A 14,643-nucleotide genomic window follows, 5' to 3' on the forward strand; every position below is an offset into this window, starting at 1 on the left:
ATCATTAAAAAAGCAATCAAAATAATAATTTTTCCAAGTTGAGGCAACCTCCTCAAACATCCCATGATTTCAAAACAGAGAATAAGGTGGCTTTCTTCCAAGTGTTCACCTGTCACACTCCCAGTTGCTTGGCCTCCCGGTACTGCAGTGGTGCCTACCGTAAGACGAAACAAAAAAAAAAAACAAAAAAAAAAAAGAATTTCCCAAGGAAAATACTGAGCATCAATACTGTTTTTTTGAATAAGAAAATCTTTATATAGGACAGGCCTATTTAGGAATTCACATCATTTTCACTTCTTCCCAGGTGTATAATACTCCTCAGCTCCCCCTGACATCTTAGTGATATATAAGCCATCACAGGAGAAACCTATCATACGGTTTACATCACCAGCATATCTCTAAAAAATAGCCACTGTGAGGCTAGATGCTAGTGTTAAGAGCTCTTCCATATATTAAATATGTGAAATCTAAGAAAATGCTGAAAATAAATACAAACTACTCTGTAGGAGAGCACACCTCCCAACAGGTGACTTTAGGGAGAGCCATAATTCACACTAAACCAAAAACTGTAAACTAATTATTCTCACTGCATCTGGATCCAGTTCCAGAAGTACCACTGCCTTCTGTTAAAGTTGTGGCCTCTGAGGGAAGAAAATGATGAACAATGAGGTCTGAGGATTTGGGATATTAGGGAAAGAATTATGTTGATATTTTTCAGAGCAGGTCTACTAACTATATTATGAGGTTAAATATGGAGATTTATTTCTTATTAACCTACCTGTGTGGGAACTTCCAGATATAATAGTTATCCCAGAGATTTCCTCTGTAAGACCTAAAAGAAGAAAAATAAAGGGATCAACACAGCATTATCTCCCTGATCAATATGGCGTTGAACCACTGGAAGACCTTTCCTGAGGATCTTTGTTTCTGAAGGAAATGAACCATCAATTACTTCCCACAATTTCTTTTCCTGACCCACCTACTAATCCTTGTTCTACTGGAGTTGCCTTTCCATACACCCCACTGAAAGCAGAAGGAGACCTTATGTCACCCTCCCAGTTTCTCTTCCAGCCCCTGGACTCCCAGGAGTGAGAGGTGACTAAAAGAATAAAAAGGCAGATGATCAATTATTTGAGGTGTTTGGGTAGTCAGATGTTTAAAATAGCACTCCTTGGGGCGCCTGGGTGGCGCAGTCGGTTAAGCGTCCGACTTCAGCCAGGTCGCGATCTTGCGGTCCGTGAGTTCGAGCCCCGCGTCAGGCTCTGGGCTGATGGCTCAGAGCCTGGAGCCTGTTTCCGATTCTGTGTCTCCCTCTCTCTCTGCCCCTCCCCCGTTCATGCTCTGTCTCTCTCTGTCCCAAAAATAAATAAACGTTGAAAAAAAAATTTTTTTTTAATAAAAAATAAAAAAAATAAAATGAAAATAAAATAAAATAGCACTCCTTAACTCTAATACTCTCATATGATGAGTTTATTTAGTCCATTATACCTGGCTTGGAACTCTGTGAACTTCTACTAGCTCCAGGTGAAATCATGGTGGTACCTATTAAAGCAGATAGAGTGAAGCTTTAAAGTAAGTATACATTTTATCATTAGTATTTATAGACATCTCTTTTTTTTAATTTTTTTTTTCAACGTTTATTTATTTTTGGGACAGAGAGAGACAGAGCATGAACGGGGGAGGGGCAGAGAGAGAGGGGGACACAGAATCGGAAACAGGCTCCAGGCTCTGAGCCATCAGCCCAGAGCCTGACGCGGGGCTCGAACTCCCAGACCGCGAGATCGTGACCTGGCTGAAGTCGGACGCTTAACCGACTGCACCACCCAGGCGCCCCTATAGACATCTCTTATGTGCAATATTGTTTTTGGCCCTTGAATGTATCAGTGAGCAGGATATTCAAAGATCCCTCCCTTGATGCAGCTTATATTCTAGCAACTGGAAACCATCAGTGAACAATCAACAGGACAAATAACACAGTGTGACAGATATTAGGAAGTGGTATGGGAAAACAGCAAACTATGTAAAAGCTCTGGGGCTTTGGAAGGCAGGGGCTGACCAGCATGTTGCCTCCATCTTTGCTATCCAAAGACTAGCTCTGCAACACTGGGCATCTGGAAATCCATACGGAGATATCTTGAGGCTATGGAATTTCTAAGCAGGCCCAGGTGTGTGACTCTTGGCATGTTATGTTTCCCAGATGAAATGCAAGGCTCTTTCTCAGGTCAGGTGTTCACTGTAGCCACACAAACAGATTTGATAAAACCCCCAAAGCCTCACACTAAAACAGCTCACTTCCTAGAAGTTCTGTTTGGGTGGTCCCACTTCCTCCTGTGGAATTCGTGGCCTCTGATAGGGAAAAGGAAGGAAGGAAGGAGTAAAGACTAGGGTGTGGGAAAGTACACACTGTGCTGTTGTCAGAATCTATCATCCAATGGCCCAATTTTGCATGTATTTTCAGACTTACCTGTGCTGTAATTTCCAGGTTCCACAGTTTTCTCAGGGACTATACCAGTAGTACCTAAAACAAAAAAGGGGCAGCAGTCACTCAGTTCAATTGCTTGTCCACTATGGGATTTAAATAGGAATCTAAAGTTTCCATATAGCAGTAAACTATAACCCCGAGACTTTGAATTCCAAGAACTAATTCATATATACCCCGTGTAATAATTCTTTCTACAATAATTTTACTGAGAAAGTTCTCGACTATCATGTCCCTTTCTTTGGGAGGAGAGATAGGAAGTTTCCCTCCACATTACCTGTCCATCTGTCATTAGTTTGACTTCATGATGGTCTACTGAAGGTTCTTGTAAGCTCAGGAGATAAGGAGGCAATGTAATGACTGTCCTGTCCTTTTTTCTGAATTTGCTTTATATAACATATATAAATAGTGTAGATTTTTTTCAGAAAACTGTTTTTTATATCAATTCTTAGCATTTTATTTTTTTTTTTTAATATGAAATTGATTGTCAAATTGGTTTCCATACAACACCCGGTGCTCATCCCAACAGGTGCCCTCCTCAATACTCATCACCCACCCTGTCCTCCCTCCCACCCCCCATCAACCCTCAGATTATTCTGTTTTTAAGAGTCTCTTATGGTTTGGCTCTCTCCCTCTTTAACTTTTCTTTTCCTTTCCCTACCACATGGTCTTCTGTTAAGTTTCTCAGGATCCGAATAAGAGTGAAAACATATGGTATCTGTCTTTCTCTGTATGACTTATTTCACTTAGCATAACACTCTCCAGTTCCATCCACATTGCTACAAATGGTCATATTTCATTCTTTCTCATTGCCAAGTAATATTCCATTGTGTATATAAACCACAATTTCTTTATTCATTCATCAGTTGGTGCTCAGAAGACTGTTTTAAGAAGTTATTATGAAGTGCAGGTATTAGATTAGCAGCACTCACCTGTGGCTATTCCAACTCTGGTTGTTTCATTTTCTCCTAGGAAAGTTGTGGCCTCTGATGGAGAGGAGGAAAGAGTTAATTGGAGAATATTTAGGGTCATGGAAAAGATAGATGGTACTCCTGCAAAGACTAATACCAGAGGAAACATCTAACTTATGGGAGGACATGTGGAAAGTTCCCTACCATCTTGTTGACTCACCTGTGTTAGAATTTCCAGGGACAACAGTTATGCCAGGGGCTACCCTAGTGGTGCCTGAAACAAAGGAACAGCAGTGCTCATGTTTCTTTCCTAAAAACATGCCTCTAAAAGTAACCCAAGTATATCTTCTTTATATCTAACTGGCTCACTCTCTGGCCCTTCTCTGATGATGAGCCCTATGTATTTTCTTTTCACCATTTTATTACAAAGCCAGAGGCACAATGTTGTCAACCTAAGATAACTTTTCCAGAATTCTGTCTCGTCATGCTCACCTGTTTTACTCTCAGTGACGATTTGCTGATGCTACAGTGGTACCTGCTGTGGAGTGGCAACAGAAGGTATGAGTGTGCTCAGAACCCCAGACATTGGGAAAATATCTCACTCTTCATTGCTTTCTTGTGAAAAGCAAACATCTATCTATATAGGGCAGACATGTCTCCAGGGTCCATGTAGCTCTTCTCCATTTCTCCACAATAGAAAGTTTTCGTACCCTTCCCTCTTCAAATGCTTATAAGGTTTACAATTCCACAGGAAATAATTCTCAGAATAATTAGTACAATCATCCCATCTTCAGGGATTACAGCTAAGATGGTGGACTCTGTTATTAGTAGCTTTTCAGGAAAAAAAAAGTTCAAAACTGAAAAAGAACTAGTTGGCCAAATGTGCAATATTAATAAGGTAAATATGGACTGCTCCCCAGAAACCCTCTCTCTCTCTAGGCTCTCCTACAAATGCCATAATTAGTGGTAACAAGAAGACAGGAACTGGTCCCTCTCACCTGTTCTGAATCCACCTCCACTGGTGCCAACACTTTCTGTGGAAGTTGTGACCTCTTGAGGGAGGAAATGGAACAGTAAGTTCTGGGTGTTTGGGTGGTTGGAAAGAGATATTTTGTATTATTTAATCACCACAATCCTACAAAAAGCTTCATGTCCAGAGTGTCCAAACAGATGGCTTTCTTGTTATTTCAACTTTAACCTGTCTTGGGAATGCCTGTTTTAACAGATTTCTCTGGTAGTAGGCACTGAGTGGCTCACTGAGTGATACATGTTGAATGGTCCTTAATCAACAAAGGGAGAATCTAATGGATCAAGTGGATAAGTACTGAAATCAAACACTTCATTAGATAAGGACCCCAAAGGAATTTTATATCAGTGAATGAAATAAGACAAAAAAAGCCTGTCTTCAAGGAGCTAACATTTGAACGTACGTACTGAAAGAATGTAAATAAGAGCAATTGAGAAAAAGTGAGATGTTCTAAAGATTAAACTTCTTTTAAAACTGCTAAGTCTAAAAAGAGATACCAGGATGCAATAAAAGCTAAAAATTTTCATGGAAAGGATAGGTGATAAATAACACTAATAAGCTGAGAAAAAAAGCTGCCTTTTTTTAATAAGGGGCATATTTCAGAGTTATTTTCATTTATTTGATTGATTTTGCACATTTGTACACAACTGGTGTAGAATTTAACTATTATGTAAGGGAATCAATATGACTTTGTTATGATTTAAGAAGGCATAAGAATAGAAAAATCAAAAGCCCTATGCTACCAGAATCTAATTTGAAGTTCATGTTTTATTAATCTGATAAAATTGAGATTTCTATTATATTCTCTAGTCTAGTTACTGCAATACCAATTTTTTCCAAATGCACATTTATAATTTCATATTTTCTCACCTGTTACTGCAAGCTATTTTGACGTCACTAAAACTTAAACTATATTTATAAATGCACATTTTTAATTTTTCATGAAAAGATTAATTTATATTAGATTATAATTTGGGAAGAATATCACAGTCTCTTATATATTTTTCAGTGTCCAAATGGAAAACATAAAAATGCTGAAGCCACATCCTACAGAGCATGTTTTTGTCATTTTAATGTTGACTTACCTACAATTAATACTGGTGGAATTCTCTTATCTGAGCCTAAAAAAGGAAAGATTAAATTCATGTTTCCATTAAAGAATATACTTGAATTCCATTTTTTTTTTAATTTTTTTTTCAACATTTATTTATTTTTGGGACAGAGAGAGACAGAGCATGAACGGGGAGGGGCAGAGAGAGAGGGAGACACAGAATCGGAAACAGGCTCCAGGCTCTGAGCCATCAGCCCAGAGCCTGACGCGGGGCTCGAACTCCCGGACCACGAGATCGTGACTGAATCGGACGCTTAACCAACTGCGCCACCCAGGCGCCCCTTGAATTCCATTTTTAAAAATCACTTTGGTGCTTCACCTGCCATCATATATAATTTTTTTATTAAAAAACAGAGGTATGGTATTTTCATAGAGGCTGATGTTAGAAATTGAAGTCAGAGTGTGAGATCACTTGGGAGAGAAGCTGCGAAGTGCTCTGTAAGGAATCACCCATGAATTACAAATTATGAAACTGAAAGCAAAACCATTGCCTTTTTCCCAAGTAAAAGATTTACACAAATGTAATTCTTGTTTGCTGCCATTTAATGAAGATTAAGGTGTTGAATTTGGAAAATGCAAAAGTACTATTGTCAATAACAATAAAGTACATACTATGTCCAATAGTCACATCCTAGTAGCCATGATATTAATTTATAATATAATTATGGTGTTCAATATATAATTTGAAACATTTCAATTTATTTACATTTACATAGCCATAGATTGAATAAAGAATAATTATAAATTTAATCTGAATCAAATTATTGAACTATTTTCTAGTGACTAGTTTGTAAAATAAATTTATATGTCATCTTTGTAAAAGTAGTTAGAATAAGTGTAGCATAATACTTTACAAGAAAAAAAGCATAAACAATCTTTTCCTTAAATAATGGACAATTTCATCATGAACAGCTAGGTTCGGTGAGATAACCTACAAACAGAAATAATGCCTTTCTCAAGTACTATAATATATTACTAGTCCAAAATTTAAATACTAATGTGCTATCGTCTTTAATACATTTTCATTTATTGTTAAGAAAAATAATTGCCCCATAAGTTGGAATGATTCTAAAAAGAAATGAAGTGATAAAGTTTTTATTTATAAAGCAATAGTATTAGTTTTTGCCAATGTTTTAGAATTGACAAATGCCACAGTTTGTCATTATATATAAAATTTTAACCCCCTTTTTAGTACCTGCTGCTGTAGCTTGGAAATGGAGAAAATTTGAGCTTTATAAATATTAAAAGCAAGGTCTTATTGATGGATCATCAAAGATCATTTTATATTTGCCTTACAGGAGGATGGACATTGTGGGTAGGAGCACAGTCTTTGGAGTCAGTATAGAATGGATAAAAATATTGGCTCCAATATTTGATTTGCTGTAGAATATGAACAAATTTAGGTCATATCTTTTTTTTTAACGTTTATTTATTTTTGAGACAGAGAGAGACAGAGCATGAACGGGGGAGGGTCAGAGAGAGAGGGAGACACAGAACCTGAAACAGGCTCCAGGCTTTGAGCAGTCAGCACAGAGCCCGACGCGGGGCTTGAACTCATGGACCTCGATTTCGTGACCTGAGCCGAAGTCCGAGGCTTAACTGACTGAGCCACCCAGGCGCCCCTAGGTAGTATCTTTTCTAAGTTCCCCATGAGTAAAACGAGATAACAAAATTTATTCTAATAGTTAAATGAGAGAATATATTTAAGGACACTATAATTATGTAACTGGAATTATTACTAACTATTTTGCCATTTCTAATTAGCCAATAAGCATGAAAAGTGTAAAAAAAAAAAAATCTGACATCCCCTGCTTACTTACCAGTAGTGGAACTTTCTGGTGCAATTGTTGAGCCAGGGGCAGCTTCTGTGAAACCTGAAATTAAAATGAAAAGTAATGGGTCGCCTGTGTAACCCAGTCAGTTAAGCAGCTGACTCTTGATTTTGGCTCAGGTCATGATCTCACGATTGGTGAGTTCAAGCTCCTAGTCTGGCTCTGAGCTGACAGCACAGAGTCTGCTTGGGATTCTTTCTCTCCCTCTCTCTGCCCCTCCCCTGCTCATGATCACCTGTGCTCTCTCTCTCTCTCTCTCAAAAATAAATAAACGTTTTAAAAATTAAAAAAACCCAGAAAGTCATGAGCAGTGTTCTTATTTTATGGGGACACTACCTGGACATTTAACAATGTAACTACTTTGAGTTCAGGTGTTACAGTTCCAGTACCTGGTGTAAACACACCTAACAAAATATAAGGTCCTAAATGCCAGATGACTTGGATCTGATTTTCTGATTTCTACTCAAAATACACTAATATTCATCATTAGATTTATCAGGAAACCTTATTTTGTGTTACAACCTGGGCCAACACCTTCCCTTCCCACTCGCCTGATCTTCCAGGTGTGGTTAAACTGGTTATGCTTTCACCTGATTCGGTTTCTCCATATGGTTCTTCAGTTGTACCTGATTAATGAGATAATTGAAAACTATCTTTATGTGTTTCATTTTAGGAAAAACAAACCTACCACTATTTAAGTATATTTAAAATTTAGATGTTAATACTAAACCTAGAATATCTCTTAATCTTTTCTCCAAATATTTGGTGCTTGATTAATATAACAAACTCATTATCATGATGAGTCTAAGCTACACTTGCATTGGAATACCAACAGATACCTGGGTAAGGCTTGACTGCTTGTTTCCCAGCAGTGGTGGTTATAGAGCCTGATGCTCCAGCTGTGCTTCCCCTGTCTGAACCTGTTGTAGCTCCCACTGACACTCTGGTTGCACATGGTCAAAAATAAAAGTAGGAGGGATAAAAACATAAACTTCTTAAGAAGTCTGTGGACTCACTTCAAAACAATAATGTTCTACAAAGCTCCCATCTTTAGTAAACGAGTTCTAAATATTGTAATTCTGACAAATGTATATAGTTCAAAAGTAGAAATCTGAACAAAATTTAAATTGCTTACAATAAATGGTCTATTTTCAGTGAACTTGACTTGCCTTCAGATGTGGTAACCTCATTCCTTAACATCCCAGTGGTTATCCCAGTTGATGATCCACTTGTCCCTGATCCTTCTGGTGATGGTCCAGTTGTCCCTGAAACTTCATGTGATGGTCCAGTTGTTCCTGATGCTCCTGATGATGGTTGAGTTGTCCCTAAACCTAAAATAGCTGATCTAGTTGTCCTTGATTCTCCATTTGATGGTCCAGCTGTCACTGATCCTCCAGCTGGTGATGCAGTTGTTCTGGATCTTTCAGATGCTGGGATAGCTGTATCTGAAACTAAAACAAGTAGTCCAGTTGCTCCTGCTCCTCTAGATGATATTCCAGTTGTCCCTGGTGCTCCAGCTGATGGTCCAGTTGTCTCTGAACCTATAACAGATGGGGCAGTTGTACCTGATCCTCCAGATGATGATCCTGTGGTCACTGAACCTTCAGCTGATGGTTCAGTCCTCTGTGATGCTACAAATGGTCCAGTTATCCCTGAATTCACAACAGGTGGTCCAATTGTCTCTGCTCTTTCAGGTAATCTTACAGTTGTCCCTGATCCTTTAGTTGATGGTCTAATTGTCCTTGAATCACTGACTGATGATATAGCTGATCCTAATATTTCAATTGATTCAGTGGTCTGTAACCCTGATGACCCAGTTTTGGCTGATCCTTTGGTCGATGGCCCAGTTGTTCCTGGTTCTATAGCTGGTGGTACAGTTGTCCCTAATCCTTCAGATGATTGTGGAGTTGTCCCTGAACCTAAAATAGATGGTCCTGTTGTTCCTGATCCTCCAACAGATGGCTGAGTGGTCTCTGCTGCCCCAAATCCTTGTACAGTTGTTCCTGCTTCTTCAATTAATTGTCCAGTTGTCTGTGATTCTCCTATGGATGGTCCAGTAGTCTCGGACCTTACAACAGAGGTTTCAGTTGTTTCTGATAATCCAGAAAATATTCCAGTTGTCCTTGATCCTTCAGCTGAAGGTCCACTTGTTCCTAACTCATGTAATGTTCCAGATGTCCCTGTAAATCCTGCTGATGGCAAAGATGTTCCTGATTCTACAACAGATGGTCCAGTTGTCCCAAATCCACCCATTGATTGTCCAGTTGTCTTTGATATACCTACTGATGATATAGTTGTTCCTAATAGTTCAGATGGTGGTCCAGTGATGGATATATCTCCAGATGATGATCCACTTGTCCCAATCACTCCATGTGATGGTTCAGTTGTGCCTGAACCTATAACGGATGGTCTAGTTACCCTTGATTCTTCAGATGATGGCAGGGTTGTCCCTGAACCAAAACTTGATGATCCTGTCATTCCTAACAATCCAGTAGATGGTCTTGAGGTCTCTGATCCTAGGGCTGATTGTACAGTTGTCTTTGATTCTTCAGTTGATTGTTCAGTTGTCCATGATCCTACTATAGATGTTGCAGTAGTCTCTAACATTGCAACAGAGGTTTTGGTTGTTTCTGATACTCCAGCTAATGATCCAGTTGTCCTTGATCTGCTAGCTGATAGTCCTATAGTCCCTGATCCTCTAGCTGCTGTTTCAGTTGTCCCTGATCCTAAAACTGGTGGTCCAGTTGATTCTGTCAATCCTGGTGCTGATGAAGGTATTCCTAATCCTACAACGGATGGTGCAGTTGTCCCTGATCCTCCAGTAGATGGTTGACTTGTCCTTGATATTCCAACAGAAGATCTAGTTGTTCTGAATACTTCAGTTGATGATCCAGTGGACCCAGATTCCCAGGATGACAGTCCACTTGTGACTGATCCTGTAGCAGAGACTCCAGTGGAGCCCGACTTTACCAATAAAGGTCTAGTTGATCTTAATTTTTCAGAAGATGGTAAGGTCGTCCCTGAACCTAAAATAGATTGTCCTGTAGTTTCTGGTCCTCCATGGAATAGTCCTGTAGTCCCTGACCCTCCAGATTCTAGACCTGTTGCCCCTGCTTCCTCAGCAGATTGTCCAGTTGTCTGTGTTCCTCCTATGGATGTACTCATAGTTGCTGAACTTACAACAAAGATTTCAGTTGTTTCTGATCTTCCAGAAAATGATTCAGTTGTCCCTGATCCTTTAGCTGATGGTCCAGTTGTTGCTAAACCAGCTGATGGTCCAGGTGTCCCTGTCAATCTTGACAGGAGAGATGTTCCTAATCCTACAGCAGATAGTCCAGTTGTCTCTAACCCACCAGATGATAGTCCAGTTGTCCTAGATATACCAGGTGATGATCTAGTTGTTCCTAATTCTCCAGCTGATGGTCCAATTGTCCCTTTCACTTCAGATGATGGTCCAGTTATGCCTGTCAGTCCAGATGATGCCCCAGTTGTCCCTGAACCTACAACAGGCAGTCTAGTTGTCCCTGAAACCAAAACAGATTGTCCTGTTGTTTCTGATCCTTCATGGAATTGTCCTGTGGTCCCTGAACCTCCAGCTGTTGGTCCTGTTGTCCCGGCTTCTTCAACAGATTTTCCAGTTGACTGGATTCCTCCTATGTAGGGACCACTAGTACCTGAACTTATAATAGAGATTGATGTTGTTTCTGATCTTCCAGCAAATGATCCAGTTGTCCCTGCTCCTTCAGCTGATGGCCCAGTTATTCCTAACCCATGTGACGGGCTAGATGTCCCTACCAATCCTACTGATGATACAGATGTTCCTGACTCTACAACAGATGGTCCTGCTGTCATCCCAGATCCACCCATTGATAATCCAGTTGTTTCTGATATACCAGCTGATGAACTAGTTGTTACTAATTCCTCAGCTGATGGTCCAGTTATTCCTGTCATTCCAGATAATGGTCCAGTTATGCTTTCCACTCTAGATGATGGCACAGTTGTCCCTGAACCTACAAAAAATCTTCCAGTTGTTCCTGACCCTCCTCGAAACGGTCCTGTTGTCCTTGCTTCTTTAGCTGACAGCCCATTTGTCTGGATTCCTCCATTGTAGAGACCACTAGTACCTGAATTTACAGTAGAGGTTGCTGTTGTTTCTGATCTTCCAGTGAATGATCCAGTTGGCTCTGGACCAGACATCCCTGTAAATCCTATTGATGGTACAGATGTTCCTGATTCTACAAAAAATGGTCCTCTTGTCATTCTAGATCCACTTGTTGATGGTCCAGTTGTCTCTGATATACCAGCTGATGATCTGATTGTTCCTAATACTTCAGATGATGGTCCAGTGGAATCAGATACTCCAGATGACAGTCCAGTTGTGGCTGATCCAGTAGCTGATACTCCAGTTGTGCCTGTCTTTACCAATGAAGATCTAGTTGTCCTTATTTCTTTAGAAGATGGTAAGGTCATCCCTGAACCTAAAGTAGATTGTTTTGTTGTTCCTGATCGACCATGGAATGGTCCTGTGGTCCCTGATTCTCCAGCTGCTTGTTCTGTTGTCCTTGCTTCTTTGGCTGACAGTCCAGTTGTCTGTGATCCTCCTGTAAATGGACCAATAGTCGCTGAACTTACAACAGAGGTGGAAGTTGTTTCTGATATTCCAGAATATACTCCAGTTATCCCTGATCCTTCAGCTGATGATCCAGTTGTTGCTAATCCAGGTGATGGACCAGAGGTCCCTGTCAATCCTACTGATGGTACAGATATGCCTGATCCTACAAAAGATGGTCCTGTTGTCAACCCAGATCCACTCATTAATGCCCCAGTGTTCTCCGATATACCGGCTAATGATCTACTTGTTCCCAATTCCATAGTTGATGGTCCAGTTATTCCTGTCACTCCAGATGATGGTACAGTTGTTCCTGACAAAACAACAGATTTTCTTGTTGTTTCTGAACCTAAAACAGAATGTACTGTTGTTCCTGATAATCCATGGAACAGTCCTGTGGTCCCTGAAGCTCCACCAGCTCGTCCTGTTATCCCAGTTTCCTCAGCAGGTGGTCCGGTTCTATGAGATCCTATTGTGGACAGACCAGTAATCCCTGCACTAAAAACAGAGGTTTCAGTTGTTTCTGATATTCCACCCAATGACTCAGTTGTCCTCGATACTACAGATGATTGTCCAGTTGTTGCAAATGCAGGTGATGGACCATAGGTCCCTGTCAATCCTGTTGATGGTACAGATGTTCCTGATCCAACAACAGACATTCCAGTTGTCCCTGAACCTCCAGAAAATAGACCAGTTGTACTTGATATATGAGTTGATGATCTAGTTTTACCAATTACTTCAGATGATGGTTCAGTGGACTCAGATACTCCAGAGGACAGTGCAGTTGTGGCTGATCCTGTAGCCAGTACTCCAGTTGTGCTGGACTTTACCAATGAAGGTCTCGTGGTCCTTATTTCTTTAGAAGTTGGTAAGGTTGTCCCTGAACCTAAAACAGGTTGTCTTGTTGTTCCTGATCGTCCATGGAATGGTCCTGTGGTCCCTGATATTCCAGCTGCTTGTCCTGTTGTCCCTGCTTCTTTGGCCGACAGTCCAGTTGTCTGTGATCCTCCTGTGGATGGACTGGTAGTGCCTGAACTTACAATGGAGGTTGCAGTGGTTTCTGATCTTCCAGCCAATGACTCAGTTGTCCTCAACCCTACAGATGACTGTCCAGTTGTTGCTAAACCAGGATATGGACCAGAGGTCCCTGTCAATCCTGCTGATGGCACAGATGTTTCTGATCCTACAACAGATGGTCCAGTTTTCCCTGACCCACCAGAAAATAGGCCAGCTGTACTTGATATACGAGTTGATGATCTAGTTGTTCTGAATGCTTCAGATGATGGCTCAGGGGACTCAGATACACCAGGTGACTGTCCAATCGTGGCTGATCCTGTAGCTGATATTCCAGTGGTGCTGGACTTTACCAATGAAGATCTAGTTGTCCTTATTTCTTCAGATGATGGCCCAGTCGTCCATGAACTTAAAACGGATTGTCCTGTTGTTCCTGAACGTCCATGGAATGGTCCTGTGGTCCCTGATCTTCCAGCTGCTTGTCCTGTTGTCCGTGGTTCTTTGGCTGACAGTCCAGTTGTCTGTGATCCTCCTGTGGATGGACTAGTAGTGCCTGAAGGTACAATGGGGGTTGCAGTGGTTTCTGATCTTCCAGCCAATGACTCAGTTGTCCTCGATCCTACAGAGGACTGTCCAGTTGTTGCAAACCCAGGTGATGGACCAGAGGACTCTGTCAATCCTCCTGATGAGACAGATGTTCCTGGTCCTACAACAGATGGTCCAGTTGTCCCTGAACCTCCAGAAAATAGTCCAGTTGAAGTTGATATAGGAGTTGATGATCTAGTTGTTCTGAATACTTCAGATGATGATTCAGTGAACTCAGATACTCCAGAGGACCGTCCAGTTGTGGCTGATCCTGTAGCTGATATTCCAGTGGTGCTGGACTTTACCAATAAAGGTCTGGTTGTCCTTATTTCTTCAGATGATGGCCCAGTTGTCCATGAACTTAAAACAGATTGTCCTGTTGTTCCTGAACGTCCATGGAATGGTCCTGTGGTCCCTGATCTTCCAGCTGCTTGTTCTGTTGTCCCTGCTTCTTTGGCTGAAAGTTGAGTTGTCTGTGATCCTCCTGTGGATGGACTGGTAGTGACTAAACTTACAATGGAGGTTGCAGTGGTTTCTGATCTTCCAGCCAATGACTCAGTTGTCCTCGATCCCACAGATGACTGTCCAGTTGTTGCAAACCCAGGTGATGGACCAGAGGTGCCTGTCAATCCTGCTGATGGGACAGATGTTCCCAGTCCTACAACAGATGGTCCAGTTGTCCCTGAACCTCCAGAAAATAGTCCAGTTGAAGTTGATATAGGAGTTGATGATCTAGTTGTTCTGAATACTTCAGATGATGGCTCAGGGGACTCAGATACTCCAGATGACCGTCCAGTTGTGGCTGATCCTGTAGCTGATATTCCAGTGGTGCTGGACTTTACCAATGAAGGTCTAGTTGTCCTTATTTCTTCAGATGATGGCTCAGTTGTCCATGAACTTAAAACGGATTGTCCTGTTGTTCCTGAATGTCCATGAAATGGTCCTGTGGTCCCTGATATTCCACCTGCTTGTTCTGTTGTCCCTGCTTCTTTGGCTGACAGTCTGGTTGTCTGTGATCCTCCTGTGGATGGACTGGTAGTGCCTAAACTTACAATGGAGGTTGCAGTGGTTTCTG

General features: G+C 41.0%; 1 protein-coding gene across 1 annotated transcript in view; it reads right to left on the reverse strand.

Moving 5' to 3' along the window:
- Positions 1 to 14,643, reverse strand: part of MUC19 (mucin 19, oligomeric) — a 98,431-nt gene that overhangs the window by 25,700 nt on the left and 58,088 nt on the right. Inside the window, exons 36-45 of the mRNA XM_040489033.1 lie at positions 8,530 to 14,640; positions 7,349 to 7,402; positions 5,503 to 5,538; positions 3,611 to 3,664; positions 3,412 to 3,465; positions 2,465 to 2,518; positions 2,293 to 2,346; positions 1,489 to 1,542; positions 779 to 832; positions 110 to 154 (exon numbers count right to left, since the gene is read on the reverse strand). Of these exons, the coding sequence (XP_040344967.1) occupies positions 110 to 154; positions 779 to 832; positions 1,489 to 1,542; positions 2,293 to 2,346; positions 2,465 to 2,518; positions 3,412 to 3,465; positions 3,611 to 3,664; positions 5,503 to 5,538; positions 7,349 to 7,402; positions 8,530 to 14,640 (6,570 nt within the window). The remainder of the gene's footprint in view (positions 1 to 109; positions 155 to 778; positions 833 to 1,488; positions 1,543 to 2,292; positions 2,347 to 2,464; positions 2,519 to 3,411; positions 3,466 to 3,610; positions 3,665 to 5,502; positions 5,539 to 7,348; positions 7,403 to 8,529; positions 14,641 to 14,643) is intronic.

The sequence above is a fragment of the Herpailurus yagouaroundi genome, unplaced genomic scaffold (genome assembly GCF_014898765.1).
Source record: "Herpailurus yagouaroundi ecotype Mexico unplaced genomic scaffold, PumYag 166, whole genome shotgun sequence".
Classification (NCBI taxonomy): Eukaryota; Metazoa; Chordata; class Mammalia; order Carnivora; family Felidae; genus Herpailurus; species Herpailurus yagouaroundi.